Source organism: Anolis carolinensis, chromosome 5 (genome assembly GCF_035594765.1).
Source record: "Anolis carolinensis isolate JA03-04 chromosome 5, rAnoCar3.1.pri, whole genome shotgun sequence".
Classification (NCBI taxonomy): domain Eukaryota; kingdom Metazoa; phylum Chordata; class Lepidosauria; order Squamata; family Dactyloidae; genus Anolis; species Anolis carolinensis.
The window spans coordinates 104539121-104554767 of record NC_085845.1 but is presented as its reverse complement, the minus strand read 5'-3'; the positions used below and the strand labels follow the sequence as shown (position 1 = coordinate 104554767).

Genomic DNA, 15647 nt, shown 5'->3' with positions numbered 1-15647 from the left:
ACTCCAAGTGGATCAATGCTCTTCGCCTATTCTTTCAGCTCTCGTGTGATAAAGCAAAAGCACGCAGGAAGGGCTAACAGAGCTAGTGTGGAAGAGGCCAAGTGATGTGAGCAAGCAGGAGTGCTTTCACGGCCCCACGCAGCGCAGGCACCCTTGAAGCTGGACCTGCGTGGTGTCAGGGGACCCTTCTGGAGGCAGAAAGGGAGGGAAGGGGAGGAAAGGGAGGGAGGGGGCGGCGCGGAGGCTGCGTCACGCCGAGGAGTTGCTGCTGCTGCGGCGGCTGCTGCTGCTGCTGTGCCTCTGTGTGCTCGCCTCCCAAGCCTCGCCCGCTCTCTTCCCGGCCCAGGTCCTTTCCGAGGAAGGCTTGGGTGGTGGTGGTGGAGGAGGAGGAGGTGGGTCCGGAGAAGCCGGCAGGGCAAGAGGAAGGGGAGGAGGGGGAGGGAGACAAAAGGATGGAGAAGAGGAGGGGAGCAGGGCTAGCCAAGGGGCCCTCTGCGGACCTCATCTCCTCTACCACATCCAGCTTTATCTGAGCAGCTTGGGCTCAGATAATAATCCATTTCAAAGCAGATCACCTGGCACTGTCCATCCACCCTTCACTGATGCCATGTAGCATCCCAGGTTGGGAGGGGTTTTTTTTAGAGTGTGCCCCCCTTCCCCCCTTTCTCTTTTTTTCCTTTTGTTTCCCCAGAGCTCCCTGCTTGTGATCTGAAAGCAAGACAAAATGGTGAAGCTGGGGAACAATTTGGGCGAGAAGAGCAGCAAGCAGCCCCTCCTGGAGGATGGCTTCGACACCATCCCCTTGATCACGCCGCTGGACGTCAACCAGCTCCAGTTCCCTCCCCCGGAGAAGGTAGGCTTATTCTGATTCTTATGGTGTTTGGGTTGCTGTGAATTTTCCGGGATGTAGGGCCATGTTCCAGAAGTATTCTCTCCTGACGTTTCTCTTTTTGGAAACCAGTCAAGTGGGGTTTTATATCTGTGGAAGGTCCAAGGTTTGAGAAAGAACTCTTGTCTGCCTGAGGCCAGTGTTAATGTTTCAATTGTCCACCTTGATTAGCATTGAATAGCCTAGCAGCTTCAAAGACTGGCTGCTGCCAGCATGGGGAGCCCTTTGTTGGAAGGTGTTAGCTGGCCCTGATTGTTTCATGTCTGGAATCCCCCCCCCCTTTTTTAGTGTTGTTCTGATTTTAGAATTTTTAAATACTGATGGCCAGATTGTGTTCATTTTCATGGTTTTCTCCTTTCTGTTGAAATTGTCCACCTGCTTGTGGATTTCAATGGCTTCTCTGTGTAGTCTGACATGGTGGTTGTTAGAGTGGTCCAGCATTTCTGTGATCTCAGATAATATGCTGTGTCCAGATTGGTTCATCAAGTGCTCTGCTATGGTGGACTTCTCTGGTTGACTTAGTCTGCATTGCTTTTCATGTTCTCTGATTTGTGTTTGGGCAATACTGGTGCGTTTGGTGGTCCCTATGTAGACTTGTCCACAGCTGCATTATGTCCAGTAGACTCCTGCAGAAGTGAGAGATCCCTTGTGTGCTGAATGTAGCATTTGTTGGATTTTCTTAGTGGATCTGTAGGTTGTGTTTCTTCATCAGCTTCTCAATGCGGTCAGTGGTTCTCTTGATGTATGGTAAGAACACTTTTCCTCTGGGTGGATCTTTGTCTTGACTCTTATGGCTTGTTCTTGGCCTTGCCTCTCTTCCAAGGTCTGCGGAAGAGTCTCCATTGGCCTAGTGAGCCCAGTTTACGTGGTTTATTTCACCTTGGAGGAGGTGGGCTTTGCAGATTCTTTTTGTACTGTCTGCCAGGTGATTGTGCTTCATTTTTGACTTGGGTGATAGCTGAAGTTTTTATGTAGGTTTTCTGTAAACTGTGTGGTGCAATGGTTGATTGGGTTTGTGGATGACTAGGACGATTATGATGTTTATTTATACTCCGCTTTTTCTCTCCACAAGGAGACAAAGCAACTTTTGACATGCCGAGATCAGGCATGCTGCTTGTCATGGACTGAAAAAAACACTTGCACGTATCGTGATTGTCACAGATAACTGGGTTCATGTCTATTCACTGTGGACCAGTTCTTCTGCAAAACAGGATAACTGAGATATTTGTGTTGGAGCCCTTCCAGACAGGCCTTACATCCCAGAATCTGATCCCAAGTTTTCTGTTTATCCCATATTAACTGGCAGTGGGGACACATATGATACAATTTAAATTAGAAAACCTGGGATCAGATTCTGGGATATAGGGACTGTCTGGAAGGGGTCTTGCATGCTTGGTTTTTCTGCCTGTTTATAATAATAATCATAATAATACTACTTGATTTCTAGACCGCCCTCTCTCCCCAAAGGGATTAAGGGCGGTTTACAGACACAAAACAGAAAGACAAACATTCAATGCCTCAAATGAGTACAAACACATTAAAATAATGCAAGATAATGCACAACAGTAAACTTACATCAAAAAATTAAGCATCAAGGTGAAAATAATAAAAAACAATCCAACAAGATATAGTAACAATCCAATAAGACACAGTAAACAATCAAATAAGACATGTATATAGCTGGACCCTTTGTCTCCAATGTGCCATGGCCTGCATGCAGTCAGGCCCAGCCCTCAGTTTATCTCAAGGAGGTAGCTCTGAATGATGAGGTTGCACTTCTCTTTGCTCTCCTTGGAACAAAGAAAGCCCTTCTCTCAGTCCCTCCTTTGATTTCCCCAGTGCAAAGAGCATAGAGCGAAGAACAACCCCACAAGGGACTTCCACCCTCTCTGGCTTGGGACCTTCTTTCACAAATGATGCAACCTGTGTGTCTCTGAAAGGGATGACGAACAGCACTGATTGCTGTGTAGGGATTTATTTCCAATGCTTCGTTTCCAACGTGCCCAAGCTGTACTTTGGAGCCGGATCGGAAAGGTGTTTTTAGAGCATCCTTACGCATGTATGTGCCTGGATCAGAAGATGTTTTTAGAGCATCCTTATGTGTGCATGTTCCCGGATCAGATGTTTTTTAGAGCATCCTTATGTGTGTATGTGCCGCGGAAAGGTGTTTTTAGAGCATCCTTATCAGTGTATGTGCCTTACTGGCATGACCTGGTTGCGTATTCATTCCCTCTCCCCTAGGAACTGCAGCTTATTCAGCAGATTGGGTGGAAGGACAACTATCGTGAATTTCTAGTGCTATCCTCAAATGAGAATTTTGTAAAGGAATTAATAGAAAGCTTTACCAAGGCCTGGGCGAAGAGAAGGGGCTGAAATGTCTAAATGATATGTCTGAACAGCTCTTCTAACATAGGGATAAACCATGTCTTTGTTGCAGAAGCTCTCCATGCTTTTGTTCACAGATGGGTGTGGCTTTTCTCCACCAGACCCCTACTTTTCATGCATGTGCTTTCTAAGACCAGCTAGCTAGTTGCTGCTGCAGAATGAGGAAGGCAAGAGCCTCCAAATTCTATCAAGAGCCTTGTCAAATAAGAAATAAGTTGCCTTGTTCCTTTTGTGTCAGAGGTTCCTTCCACACAGCTGATTAAAATCCCACATTTTCTGCTTTGTACTGGAATATATGGCAGTGTGGACTCAGAAAACCAAGTTCAAACCAGATATTGTGGGATTTTCTGCCTTTATAGTCTGGGTTATATGACTCCTTGGAAGGGCCCTGAGTAGTTTGTAAAGGCTTGCAGAAATCTGTTGTTTTTAATAACTACCATCCTCTCTTTCTCTCTCTCACTAAAAATAACTAAATATTTGTACTGGCAAAGGGACTTCAGCTACATTCTAGTAGCCATAGTCTGAGCTTAATATTTCAAAATACAGGGTGTTTCAAAATGATGGACCCAATTTCAAAGCTGTATATTTCACAATGGCAGCGTGCTATAATTGCACAAAACGTTACCAACTGTTAAATGGGTTATGAAGTTATCTCATTTTACTAACCATTCTGAGCCAGAAACAAAGCTAAAAATAACTCTAGAAATGGAGAATACTTCATTAGGCCTTACGTTGTGGGGTCTACATCTTGCGAATGACTGAGGGTGTGGGATGTTTGTGTGCTGGGAGAGGCATCTAGCGGTAATTTTTTGAAAAACTATGCCCCACCCTTTCAAAGGGTAAGAGTATCATTCATTGTGGTTGCAGAGAACTCGTGATTTCAAATCAAGTGCTGCAACCTATAGTTCGTTTTTTCATTTTCTTGGATTTTTTCTCATCAGACTTGACCAAAAATGATTCTAAATGTCAAACCCAAGAATTGAAAGCGTTTTAAATGACCCTAGTAGTGCAAGTAATAAATTAAATATACACACATGTGGGTGTTCATGTCCCAATCTCCTTTGGTATAATTTCTGTTCCCTGTTCACACAGGGAACCACCCACTATAATAAATAGCCTCTGAGCCCTTCTTGGGCTAGCCATCAATCTCCAATTTGCATTTACAGATTAAAGTTTAGCATCTTAGTCAGCATCTACATTTTCTCATAAGATACCCTGAACCACCACCCTCCTTTCTAATTGTCGTCTTCAGCACCACTTTCCTGAACTTTTCAATGCAACATCTAATGTATTTGTGGAGCTTGTTTCCAAAGGATAGCAAATCCATCTGGACAACAACAACAAAAATAAAATAAAATGTGCTGAGGGTATGCTATATGCTTTTTTTCTATAAAATGCGATTTTACAAGCTCTGAACCAAAGCAATTGGATACATTTTGATAGTTTTGATCTGTACATAATGTTCTGTTCATACTCAACAATATACTGCAACTTATAATTCAATGGGTTGTGGCAGGCTTTCATGGCCGGAATTGCTGTGAGTTTTCCGGGCATATGGCTGTGTTCCAGAAGCATTTTCTCCTGGCGTTTCGTCCACATCTGTGGCAGGCATCCTCAGAGGTTGTGAAGTCTGTTGGAAACTAGGTAAATAGGGTTGATATATCTGTGGAAGGTACAGGTTGGGAGAAATAACGCTTGTCTGCTCGAGGCAAGTACGAATGTTGCAATTGGCCACCTTGATTAGCATTGAATAGCCTTGTAGCTTCAAAGCCTGGCTATTTCTTGCCTTGGGGGTAATCTTTTGTTGGGAGGTGTTAGCTGCCCCTGATTGTTTCCTGTCTGGAATCCCCTTGTTTGAATGTTGCTCTTTATTTATTGATATGATTCTAGAGTTTTTTTTAATGCTGGTAGCCAAATTTTGTTCATTTTCTTGGTTTCCTCCTTTCTGTTGAAATTGTCCACATGCTTGTTTTGTCTCCCACCTTGGACATTCCACAGATGTATAAATCCCACTTGCCTAGTTTCCAACAGCCCTCACAACCTTTGAGGATGCCTGCCATAAATATGGGTGAAATGTCAGGAGAGAATGCTTCTGGAACATGGCCATACAGCCTGGAAAACTTACAGCAACCTAACCTATAATTCATTTTCCAGTTTCCTTTGATTTAATATATTTTGGAAACAAACTCCACATTTAAGTATGACCTTTCACCTTGAGCATATTTTGATGAAGTGGGTGCTACTGAAATCAATGTTAGCGCAATTATTTATGCATCTGCTCAGAGTCCCATTGTTTTCTGGACTCTTTCTGGAGGAAGTGGGTAGTTGAAATGTGTTACTCACAATATCCAAAAATGTTGATTGTTCATGAAATTGCTCAAACCAGAAATGTGGATTTGCATGTCTGTATAAGTTTGTGGGTGTATTGAAACTGTAAAATTAATACAGTTTGACAGCATTTTAACTTCCATGGCTCAATGCTGTGTAATCATGGGAGTTTTAGTTTGGTGAGACCCAAGCTTTCTTTGGCAGAAGAAAGACTATAACTCCCCTGATTCCATACCATTGAGCCATGGAAGTTAAAGTGCTTTCAAACTGCATTAATTCTACACTGCCAATGTACACTGAGATTTCATGAACAATGCTATAATGCAATTCCACAGTTTTAGATAACCAAAAAAATGAGAGGAATGTGCTTGGCACAGGCATTAAATGGCACGAGAAAAGTAAGATACCTTATGAACTTCAGAGACATTGGGAATAGGCTCACTTAGACCTTTTCTGATTGTCTGAAGTACAGCCTGTGTGAATGTAAGATATAGTACAAGAAAACCTTACATAATTTTAAAAATATACTTACTGCTTAAGAAAGTACATGGGTTATTTTGCATTCCTGTTGTAAGGTTTTTACATACTGTGATTTTTTTTGTTGGGATTGTTTTTAAGCTGCCTTGCGAAACACTGGTGACAAGTTATTTATCACCATCATCATCATCATCATCATCATCATCATCATCATCATCATCATCAGTTTAAGAAATAAAAATCACCAAAATTCAGAGGAATATCTCTTGCTCAGCTAAAATGTGTAGGAATCTTCCTCTTGTGCATTTCCTATTAATCTGAGAAGGGTGTGTGCAGGAAAGGTTTGAATGAGGAATTGTGGTACAGGTAACTTCTTAGATGTTGTGATATGTGAATTGATAAGAGACATAGAGCTCATCTGCAGTGGCTGCTTAAGTTGTAACCAGTCTGGGCCACACACTATGTCCCCAATCTGTGACAGTAGTGGGACAAAATCTATATGGGCTAACATGGGCTAACTGGGTTCAGCCCAGCTGGATTCTCAGCTTACCTTGCCTTTGCCAAAAGTGATGCTAGGTGGTCACAGAGCTCCATGACAGCTCTTGGCCATTGTGGGCATCTTGTGTGGACATCATCAAAGGACATAATCAAAGGCCCCTTATAACAAAGCAGAAGAAGGGAACCACCCCTGTTCTTCTCCCTGGTTGACTCAGAGGGTTCACAACAACCAACAAAGAGCCTTCATGGGACTCTGTAGCCACCTGGCAACACTGGTGTCATGCATGATCCATTCTGCTTTCCCTCTACAGGTGAACTCAGGGAAAAGGCAATGGTGGCATGTGGACCATACTGTGCCCAAACTAAAGTGTTGTTCCAAAATTTCCTTGATATGGAATTAAATTGGATTAACCCGCTCATACTGCAAGGACCAGAAATCTGTGAAAGTCATAAAGGCAGACAGAAGTGACTTCACAGTGAGTCTACTTCAGTGGTTCCCAACCTTTTTTTGACCAGGGCCTACTTGACCAGGGCCCACTTTGACCAAGGACCACTTTACCAGGGAACACTTGACCAGAAACCACTTGACCAAGGACCACTTTAACAAGGGAACAATCTCTAACATCAGTACCAAAAGGGTTCTGAATAAACTTTTGGTCAACTTTAGATTGGGTTTGGTTATTTGGGGTGCTGATTCAGGAAATTGCATTGGATAGACCACATCAGCTCTAGTTTCTGATACAGAACATATGCCATCCAGTAGTCACCATCTGCTCGCCTGCAGAAAACTATATTTAATAATCTAGAGCTGATGTGTCTATCCAATGCGATGGTCAGCTCTGTAGAAAGGAGCGGAAATAAAATAAATTAAATAAATAAACAAAGAGGAAGGAGCTCCACAGACCAGATTTTCGTTCTCGTGGCTCATTGCTGGGCCGTGACTCACAGGCCAAGAACCACTGGTCTATTTAGACGAGCCAATTGAATCAGGCCAATCAGGCTTGCTTTGTGGTATTTGACTACATTGCATTCCTTAGTTCGTAAATCTACAAACGGAAAGTGTGCTGTGTTCTGCACTGACTGAACTTATAAATGGCAACTTGTTAATGTTTTGTGCTTAGGTGGTGGTCAAGACGAAAACAGAATATGAACCTGACCGGAAGAAAGGGAAATTCCGTACACCCAAAATAGCTGAGTTCACAGTAAGCATCACTGAAAGTGTCTCAGAACGGTTTAAGGTAAGCAATATCACACCTCATTGTCTCGAAAGGCGTGCACAACCTGTGACCTTGCAGAATTCCTGACCATTGGACAAGCTGACTAGGGCTTCTGGTAGTTGGAGTCCCAAACACCTGAAGGGCCACAGGTTGTACATGCCTTTTCTAGAACAGCAGAAGTCAGTGTTATTGTATTGTAAATTGTATTGAACTTATATCTTATGAGCCTGTGTGGTTCAGTAGTTTTTGTTGGCACTGGGACCCCAGAGACTGGGTTCAAATCCTCACTCAGCCTGGCTTTTTTTCATGTTAGAAGCAACTTGAGAAACTGCAAGTCATTTCTAGTGTGAGAGAATTAGTCGTCTGCAAGGACGTTGCCTGGGGAACATTTGAATATTTTACCATCCTATGGGAGGCTTCTCTCTTGTCCTCACCTGGGAAGCTAGAGCTGACAGATGGAAACTCACTCCTCAGATTTGAACCGCTGACCTTTTGGTCAGCAGTCCTGCCAGTACAAGGGTTTAACCCACTGCGCCAGCCAGAGATGACCTTGGGCTAATCGCAATCTCTCATTCTCAAAGGAATGCATTGGCAAACGTCTTTTGGACAAATCTTGCCAAGAAATCCCTGTTATGGGTTCAGTCTTAGGTCTGCCATAATCAGAAATCACAACAATGTATGTATTTATTTATTTATTTACAGTATTTATATTCCCCCCTTCTCACCCTGAAGGGGACTCAGGGCGGATCACATTACACGTATAAGGCAAACATTCAATGCCATAACATAGAACAGAGACAGAGACAGACGCAGGCTGGCCTCAAAACCATGACCTCTTGGTCAGAGGGATTTGTTGCAGCTGGCTGCTAACCAGCCTGTGCCACAGCCTCGCTGGTTATAGGCTATTAATTTGGGTTTGTCAGTTTTAGTGTATAAATAAATTCGAGTGAAGAAATTTTAACTGTGAATATGGGTTCTGATCAGGAATTATAGCAGTGTTGCTGTAGATCTCACAGCTGCAACCTGGTTCTTCCCCAAAGGGTTGTCTACGTTCAGCATGTGCTATAACTGAAGTGGTGCTACAATAATTCAGATGGGACCTCTGGGAACACAATGCATTTATGGGACCTCTGGAAACACAAATAAGAAAGCTATGGCTCTTTCCCCTCCTCAGGGGCTTCCCTAGTGGACAGAAGATAAAAACCGCTCTCACGAGTGATTCAAGGACTTAAGCAGTTGGCAACCCCAGTCTGAGGAACTCAGGGAATTGATCGATGCAATGTGCACATGTACGCATCTCCTTCCTCTCTGTGTGTTTTGCTTCGAGCTATGACATTTAGAAATCTGCACAGCACAGCAGAAAACAGAGAAGAATGTCACATCTAAGTTTCACCCAACCCCCCCCCCCCCCCATGAACAATTGTTTATTTGGAGTGAGTTAAAAATGAATGAAAACCCAGTAACGTTCCCCTCCTATTTTATGACTGAAATATTTTCTGAGATTCACTATTGCTGTTAAATTTACAACTTCACGTTGCCAGGAATAGGTTCCGCATCTTGTTGAAGGGGGGGCTCTTCCATGGGGCAGAAGCAATTCACCAAAGGCCACACGCATGTACCACAATGAGTTTTTCCCATTTTTAAAAGTAAAGGTCAAGGTTTCTCCTGACGTTAAGTCCAGTCATGTCTGACTCTGGGGGTTTCTGCTCATCTCCATTTCTAAGCCAAAGAGCCGGCATTGTCCGTAGACACCTCCAAGGTCATGTGGCCGGCATGACTGCATGGAGCGCCGTTAACTTCCCGCCGGAGCGGTACCTATTGATCTACTCACATTGGCATGTTTTCGAACTGCTAGGTTGGCAGAAGCTGGAGCTAACAGCGGCCGCTCACGCCACTCCTGGAGTTTGAACCTGGCGCCTTTCGGTCTGCAAGTTCAGCAGCTCAATGCTTTAACACACTTCGCCACCGGGGCTCCATTACCTTCTCACCAGAGCAGTACCTATTGATCTACTCAGATCTGTATGTTTTCAAACTGCTAGGTTGGCAGAAGCTGGGGCTAACACAAGAGCTCACCCTGCCCTGTGGATTCTAACCGCCAATCTTCCAGTCAGCAAGTTCAGCAGCTCAGCGGTTTAACCCGCTGCGCCATCACGGCCCCGATGACTGCCATGCAGCTTGCTAAAAGGCCATATTTTTATTTAGTAGCAAGCAGAAACGTGCTTTTAGTAGTGTGATTCTGCTTCGAGAACAAAGCACATGCTCCTCATGCACTCTATCCTTCTTAAAGGAAAAACAAACTAACAAATACCCATTTTGCCCTTCCATTCCAAGTCTCTCACGAGAATGGCCTTACACTTCTGTTGGTTATAAACTCCCTTTGCAGCAAGTCATCAATCTACCAGGCCGAGATAAACAATTCCCAGTTAATGAGAGAAAGTGACATTTCCCATCAGCACCACTTTGCAAATAAATTCAAGCATGGTTACGTGCATGGTAAAGGTCATCATCCAGTGCACATAATACATAGCCAATACAAGCATCTTACATTAAAAAATTGAGAGTAACCATGGCAGGGCTCAAAGCATGTTTGCCATTATCATCATTCAAAAAAACAAACAAACAGGTTTTCAGCTGTGCAGTGGCACAAATGATGGTATGCTGTTTGGATTATAGTCGTGCCTTCTTGAGGAGACTGCCCTTAAAAATGTTCATCCCCTTCAAATGGTACAAAGAGCTTTAACCAGACCATTGGCTGGTTTGGTTAACCATACAATTCCTCTGCTACAAGAGCTCCGCTGGCTACTGGTCTAGTTCTTGGAACAAGTCAAACTCCTGGTTATGAACTGTAAAGTTCTACCTGTCTTAGATCTGAACTATCTGACAGACCAAATATCTTCTTAGGAGCCTTATTCAAAGGAACAGTACTGTTCTATTCGTTCAAAGGATTGTTCTCAGACCTACTTTGCATGGGGACGGGGATTTGCAGGTTATGGTGAAGAAGCAGGCATGGTGAAATTGCAATTTTCCCAATCCATCTTGGTGTCTTCTTCTTAGAGTTCCTTGCATACTCATCGAAAGAGGCATCCAATCTGCATGGCAGGGGCAGGTGCTTCCCAGGCACCCAACTTGGGGGCAGTGTGGCCTAGGGAAATATCTGTGTCCTGGGGAAGTCAGGTCTTGTAGCCCATCAGGAATCAGGCCATAGGGTGTCCTGTTAAGGGGCTTTATAGAGGAGGCTTACAAGTAACACCCACACATAGTGGATCTACCTGTCCCTCAGATGGTGGACAATAACACATTTGCTTTAAGCCTAACTAATCCCCCTGTGACTCCTACTTGGACCAAGAGTCCAGTTCACATTTGGTTACCTGGTCATTGGATATGTACGTACCTCATACTATGCTAAAGTATAGAACTACCACTATACAAAATAAAATAACCTATATTAAAGTATCCAGTTGAAACAATAAAGTTGTGGCCACTTCCTACAAAACCTGTGTGGTGCATCTGCCAGTCGCACCCTCCATCAGCTGAAACCAAGCCCCTCCATACTGGTCCTGCAGTTCTGTTTTGTTTAATCTACCCTTACTATTTTAAGTGTTCGCTTTACATTGTTTTAGAGCCTGTCTACACTGACCATTTAATGCAGTTTCAAATCAGTACTGAAAAAAGGGGTTTCTCTGTGCAGATGATTACATAGGAAATCCTGGAATCTGTTTGAAGCTTGGATGGTGATTGCACAGAGCACTGATGCAGATTAAGTGTTTTGTTTTGCGTGCCTTTTCCTTTGTGGGAGTTTGTTGTTTGGCCACTGCAATCTGAAGCTATCTTCAAACTGCATTAAATGGTCAGTGTAAACGGAGTCCTAATACTGTTAATAGCTTAACCCCATGGAAATCTTGATCTTTTGCATTCTTTTAAATATGCCCCCCTCTGCACTGCCATATAAAATCCAGATTATCTGTTTTGAACTGGATTATCTGGCAGTGTAGACTCATATAATCCAGTTCAAAGTAAGGTTGGGCTCAAATACTGTTTCATCTGTTTCTTTTGTGGTGTTGTACCTTTTCGTCCATTTGGATTGCACGGAATGGTACAACCTCAAGGGAACAAAAGAAAAAGTGAAAGGCAGAGGGGAACAGTAGCCGTTTGGTCAGCTGATTTTTGTGGCTTGGCTGTAGGCCCTGGCTCACAGGGCCTTCAGCCAAGCACTGGGCATTCGATGCTCATAGGCCCTGCCTGCCAGGCCTATGAGCATCGAGCGATTGATGTCTTGTAGGCTCGGCTTGCAGGGCCTACAGTTAAGCACTGAACCCTCTATTGTAGGCCCTGCAAGCCAGGCCTATGAGCCATCAAGCGCTCGATGGCTTGTAGGCCTGGCTAGCAGGGCCTACAGTCGAGCGTTGAACACTTGATGCTCTTAGGCCCAGCTCGCAGGGCCTACGAGCATTGAGCGCTTGTCACTTGCCTGTAGGCCCTGCAAGCTGGGCCTAGGAGACATTGAGCGCTCAGTGCTTCTAGGCCCTGGCTGCTGGGCCCACGGTCACACGCGCGACCATAGGCCTGGCAGGCAGGGACTACTAGTCACAGGGTGCTCCATGCTCGTAGGCCCGGCTGCCAGGGCCTGGCCCTTTGCCACCCAAGGCCTGAAATGTTTTTTTTTTTTGGACCTTGGATGGAAAAGCCCATTTGTATAGGTGCCCATTTCTGTAAGCTTCAGACAGAAACTGAAATGGGTCCATACGAATGGAACAAACAGAAACGGTAAGTAATTTCATACAAATGCACAACCCTAGTTCAAAGCAGATAATGTAGATTACTGTATATACTCAAGTATAAGCCGACCTGAATATAAGCCGAGGCACCTAATTTTACCACAAAAAACCTGGGAAAACATTGACTCCAGTATAAGCCGAGGGTGGTAAATTTCAGAAATAAAAATAGATACCAATAAAATTACATTGATTGAGGCATCAGTAGGTTAAATGTTTTTGAATATGTACATTAAGCTCAGATTTAAGATAAGACTGTCCAACTCTGATCAAATCATTATTCTCATCTTCTTCAATGTAAATGCCCTTATGTTTCCTTTTAATAATAACAGAGTAAAATAATACATGTAATAATAATAATAATAATAATTATTATTATTATTATTATTATTACAGGAAAATAATACATGTAATAATAAATAGAGTAAAATAATAAATGCAATAATAATAAGAATATCAGAGTGAAATAATAAATGTATTAATAATAATAATAAAAGTAGAGTAAAATAAATGTAATAGTAGCAACAATAATAGAGAAAAATAATAAATGTAATAATACCAATAATAGAGAAAAATAATGAATGTACCATAGAATCATAGAATAGTAGAATTGGAAGAGACCTCATGGGCCATCCAGTCCAACCCCCTGCCAAGAAGCAGGAAATCGCATTCAAAGCACCCCCGACAGATGGCTATCCAGCCTCTACTTAAAAGCCTCCAAAGAAGGAGCCTCCACCACAGTCCGGGGGAGAGAGTTCCACTGTCGAACAGCTCTCACAGTGAGGAAGTTCTTCCTGATGTTCGGGTGGAATCTCCTTTCCATTGAAGCCATTGTTCCGTGTCCTAGTCTGCAGGGCAGCAGAAAACAAGCTTGCTTCCTCCTCCCTATGACTTCCCTTCACGTATTTGTACATGGCTATCATGTCTCCTCTCAGCCTTCTCTTCTGCAGGCTAAACATGCCCAGCTCTTTAAGCCGCTCCTCATAGAGCTTGTTCTCCAGACCCTTAATCATTTTAGTCGCCCTCCTCTGGACGATGAATACCATATATTCTCGAGTATAAGCTGACCCAAATATAAGCCAACCAGGACCCTCACCTGAGTATAAGCCAAGGGGGGCTTTTTCAGTCTTAAAAAAAGGGCTAAAAAAACTAGGCTTATACTCGAGTATATACACTATCTGCTTTCATAATCTGGATTATATGGCAATGTAGAAGGGGCCCATATCATACTCATTTGAATTTGTAAGATATTTTGAACCCAGTTTTGCAGAAAATGTATACTATAATTATAATAGTATAGATTGTCCTGCAGTTGTGTTTCAGTGCCTGAAGATGGTGTTTGGCAAGAGACACAAACAAGTTGCAGAGCTCAATATTCACATTAAAACACCACCGCCAAAGATTAGTGAAGGTTGCCTTTAAAAGAGGTGTTATTTAAAAGAAGTTATTTACTTTTTGTACATCTAGGGTGAGGTCTGCATGGGAGACATTTGATGTATGATACATTTCTTGATCTGACCCCCCCCCCCCTGCAAACCCACCTTTAAAGCCAAGCACTAACCAAAGGAAAGATGACATGTCAAGCGCCTCTAAGTTAACCATGATTCTACTACCATAAATACAAAAAGATAAATTATGAGGCCATAAACGAAGTTTATGATATTGTAAGTCCCATTTTAGGAGGAAGGCAGGATAAAAATAAAATATCAAAATAAAATAAAAACCTTCAATGGGCTGAACTATAGTTTGGTATTGTGTGTTCAAAATCTCAAATCATGGTTTAGGCATAAAATCTGAATTAATGAATATTCACAGCCATTAAAGAATTGAGTGGCAGGGTTTCTTAGAATGCTTTCAGATTCTTGCGGAGGGGGGGGGACATTATAATACTACAGTAAAGGTGCTCAGACAACGTTTTTAATGAGTATGAAAATAATTTGTGGATTATACTTCTAGGGTCAGCTGCGAAAGGTAATCTAAAAGCAGATCAAGATGAAAGCAAAGGCAGGGATGAGCCATTTTGTGTAGGCACAAAAAAAGAAATAAACTACCAGAGCAATCATATGAGAGGACTGATGAAATGTTTGCATTGGTACATGTTGTTGGAGAAACAAAACGTCATTTAGTATTACTTTATTATCACACAGGGATGACTTTCAGGCTCTTGGGTTATTATTTTTTGCTGCCAAGTAATGGATCCTTTGGAGAGAGCTTCCTGTAGGACTTTGTACCTCAAGGGAAATGCAGATGAATATAGGTTTTGATATGAGTCCCAAAGGGAAGAGGGAGGGAAAGAAACTTGCACTTTCATTACACCCAAGGCTTTTTCACTCTTAACACATACAGATCTTCAGGTTTATAGAATAATAACAATTACAATAATAATAAAATCTCTATTTATATGTCTCTTTTCTCCCACAATGGGGACACAAAGCGGCTTCCAACATGTTAAAATACAATACAAAGTCTAATAATAGGTAAAGGTAAAGGTTTTCCCCTGACATTAAATCTAGTCGTGTCCGACTCTGGGGGTTGGTGCTCATCTCCATTTCTAAGTCGAAGAACCTGCGTTGTCCGTAGATGCCTCCTAGGTCATGTAGCCAGCATGAATGCATGGAGCGCCGTTACCTTCCTGCCGAAGTGGTACCTATTGATCTACTCACATGTGCATGTTTTCAAACTGCTAGGTTGACAGAAGCTGGGATTAACAGCGGGAGCTCACCCCGCCACCCGGATTCGAACCACGGCCTTCTCTCCCCGAAGAGACTCAGGGCGGCTTTCAAACATAGAATATAACATTGGCAAACATTCAATGCCATCAAACAGTCAACATATAAAAATAAAACACTGTGACAATCAAGCAAAACATAAATAAATAATTAAAAACAATATACATTATTGTACTGTCCTGTCCTGTCATATTTCCTTTAGCTCCACCCAGTGAAGGTTGAAGTTTCTTATCTCTCCAGCATACAGTTTCTTCTCTGAAGGCTTGTCTGAATAAAAAAGTTTTCAGCTGTTGTTTAAAGGATGAAAGGGAGAATGCCATTTTAATCTCACTGGGGAGAGTATTCCAGAGCA

At 42.8% G+C, this 15647-nt stretch overlaps 1 protein-coding gene across 2 annotated transcripts in view; it reads left to right on the top strand.

Annotated features, from left to right (window-relative positions):
• Window positions 1–233: 233 nt before the first annotated feature.
• nsg1 (neuronal vesicle trafficking associated 1) overlaps window positions 234–15647 on the top strand; it is a 31761-nt gene continuing 16347 nt past the window's right edge. Inside the window, exons 1-3 of one of the 2 annotated variants that reach the window (XM_003224146.4) lie at window positions 234–392; window positions 692–853; window positions 7699–7779. In XM_003224146.4, coding sequence (XP_003224194.1) covers window positions 725–853; window positions 7699–7779 — 210 coding nt within the window. In that variant the 5' untranslated portion in view covers window positions 234–392; window positions 692–724. Of the gene's footprint in view, window positions 393–691; window positions 854–7698; window positions 7816–15647 lie in introns of both variants that reach the window. The other variant, XM_003224145.4, reaches the window with a different exon arrangement.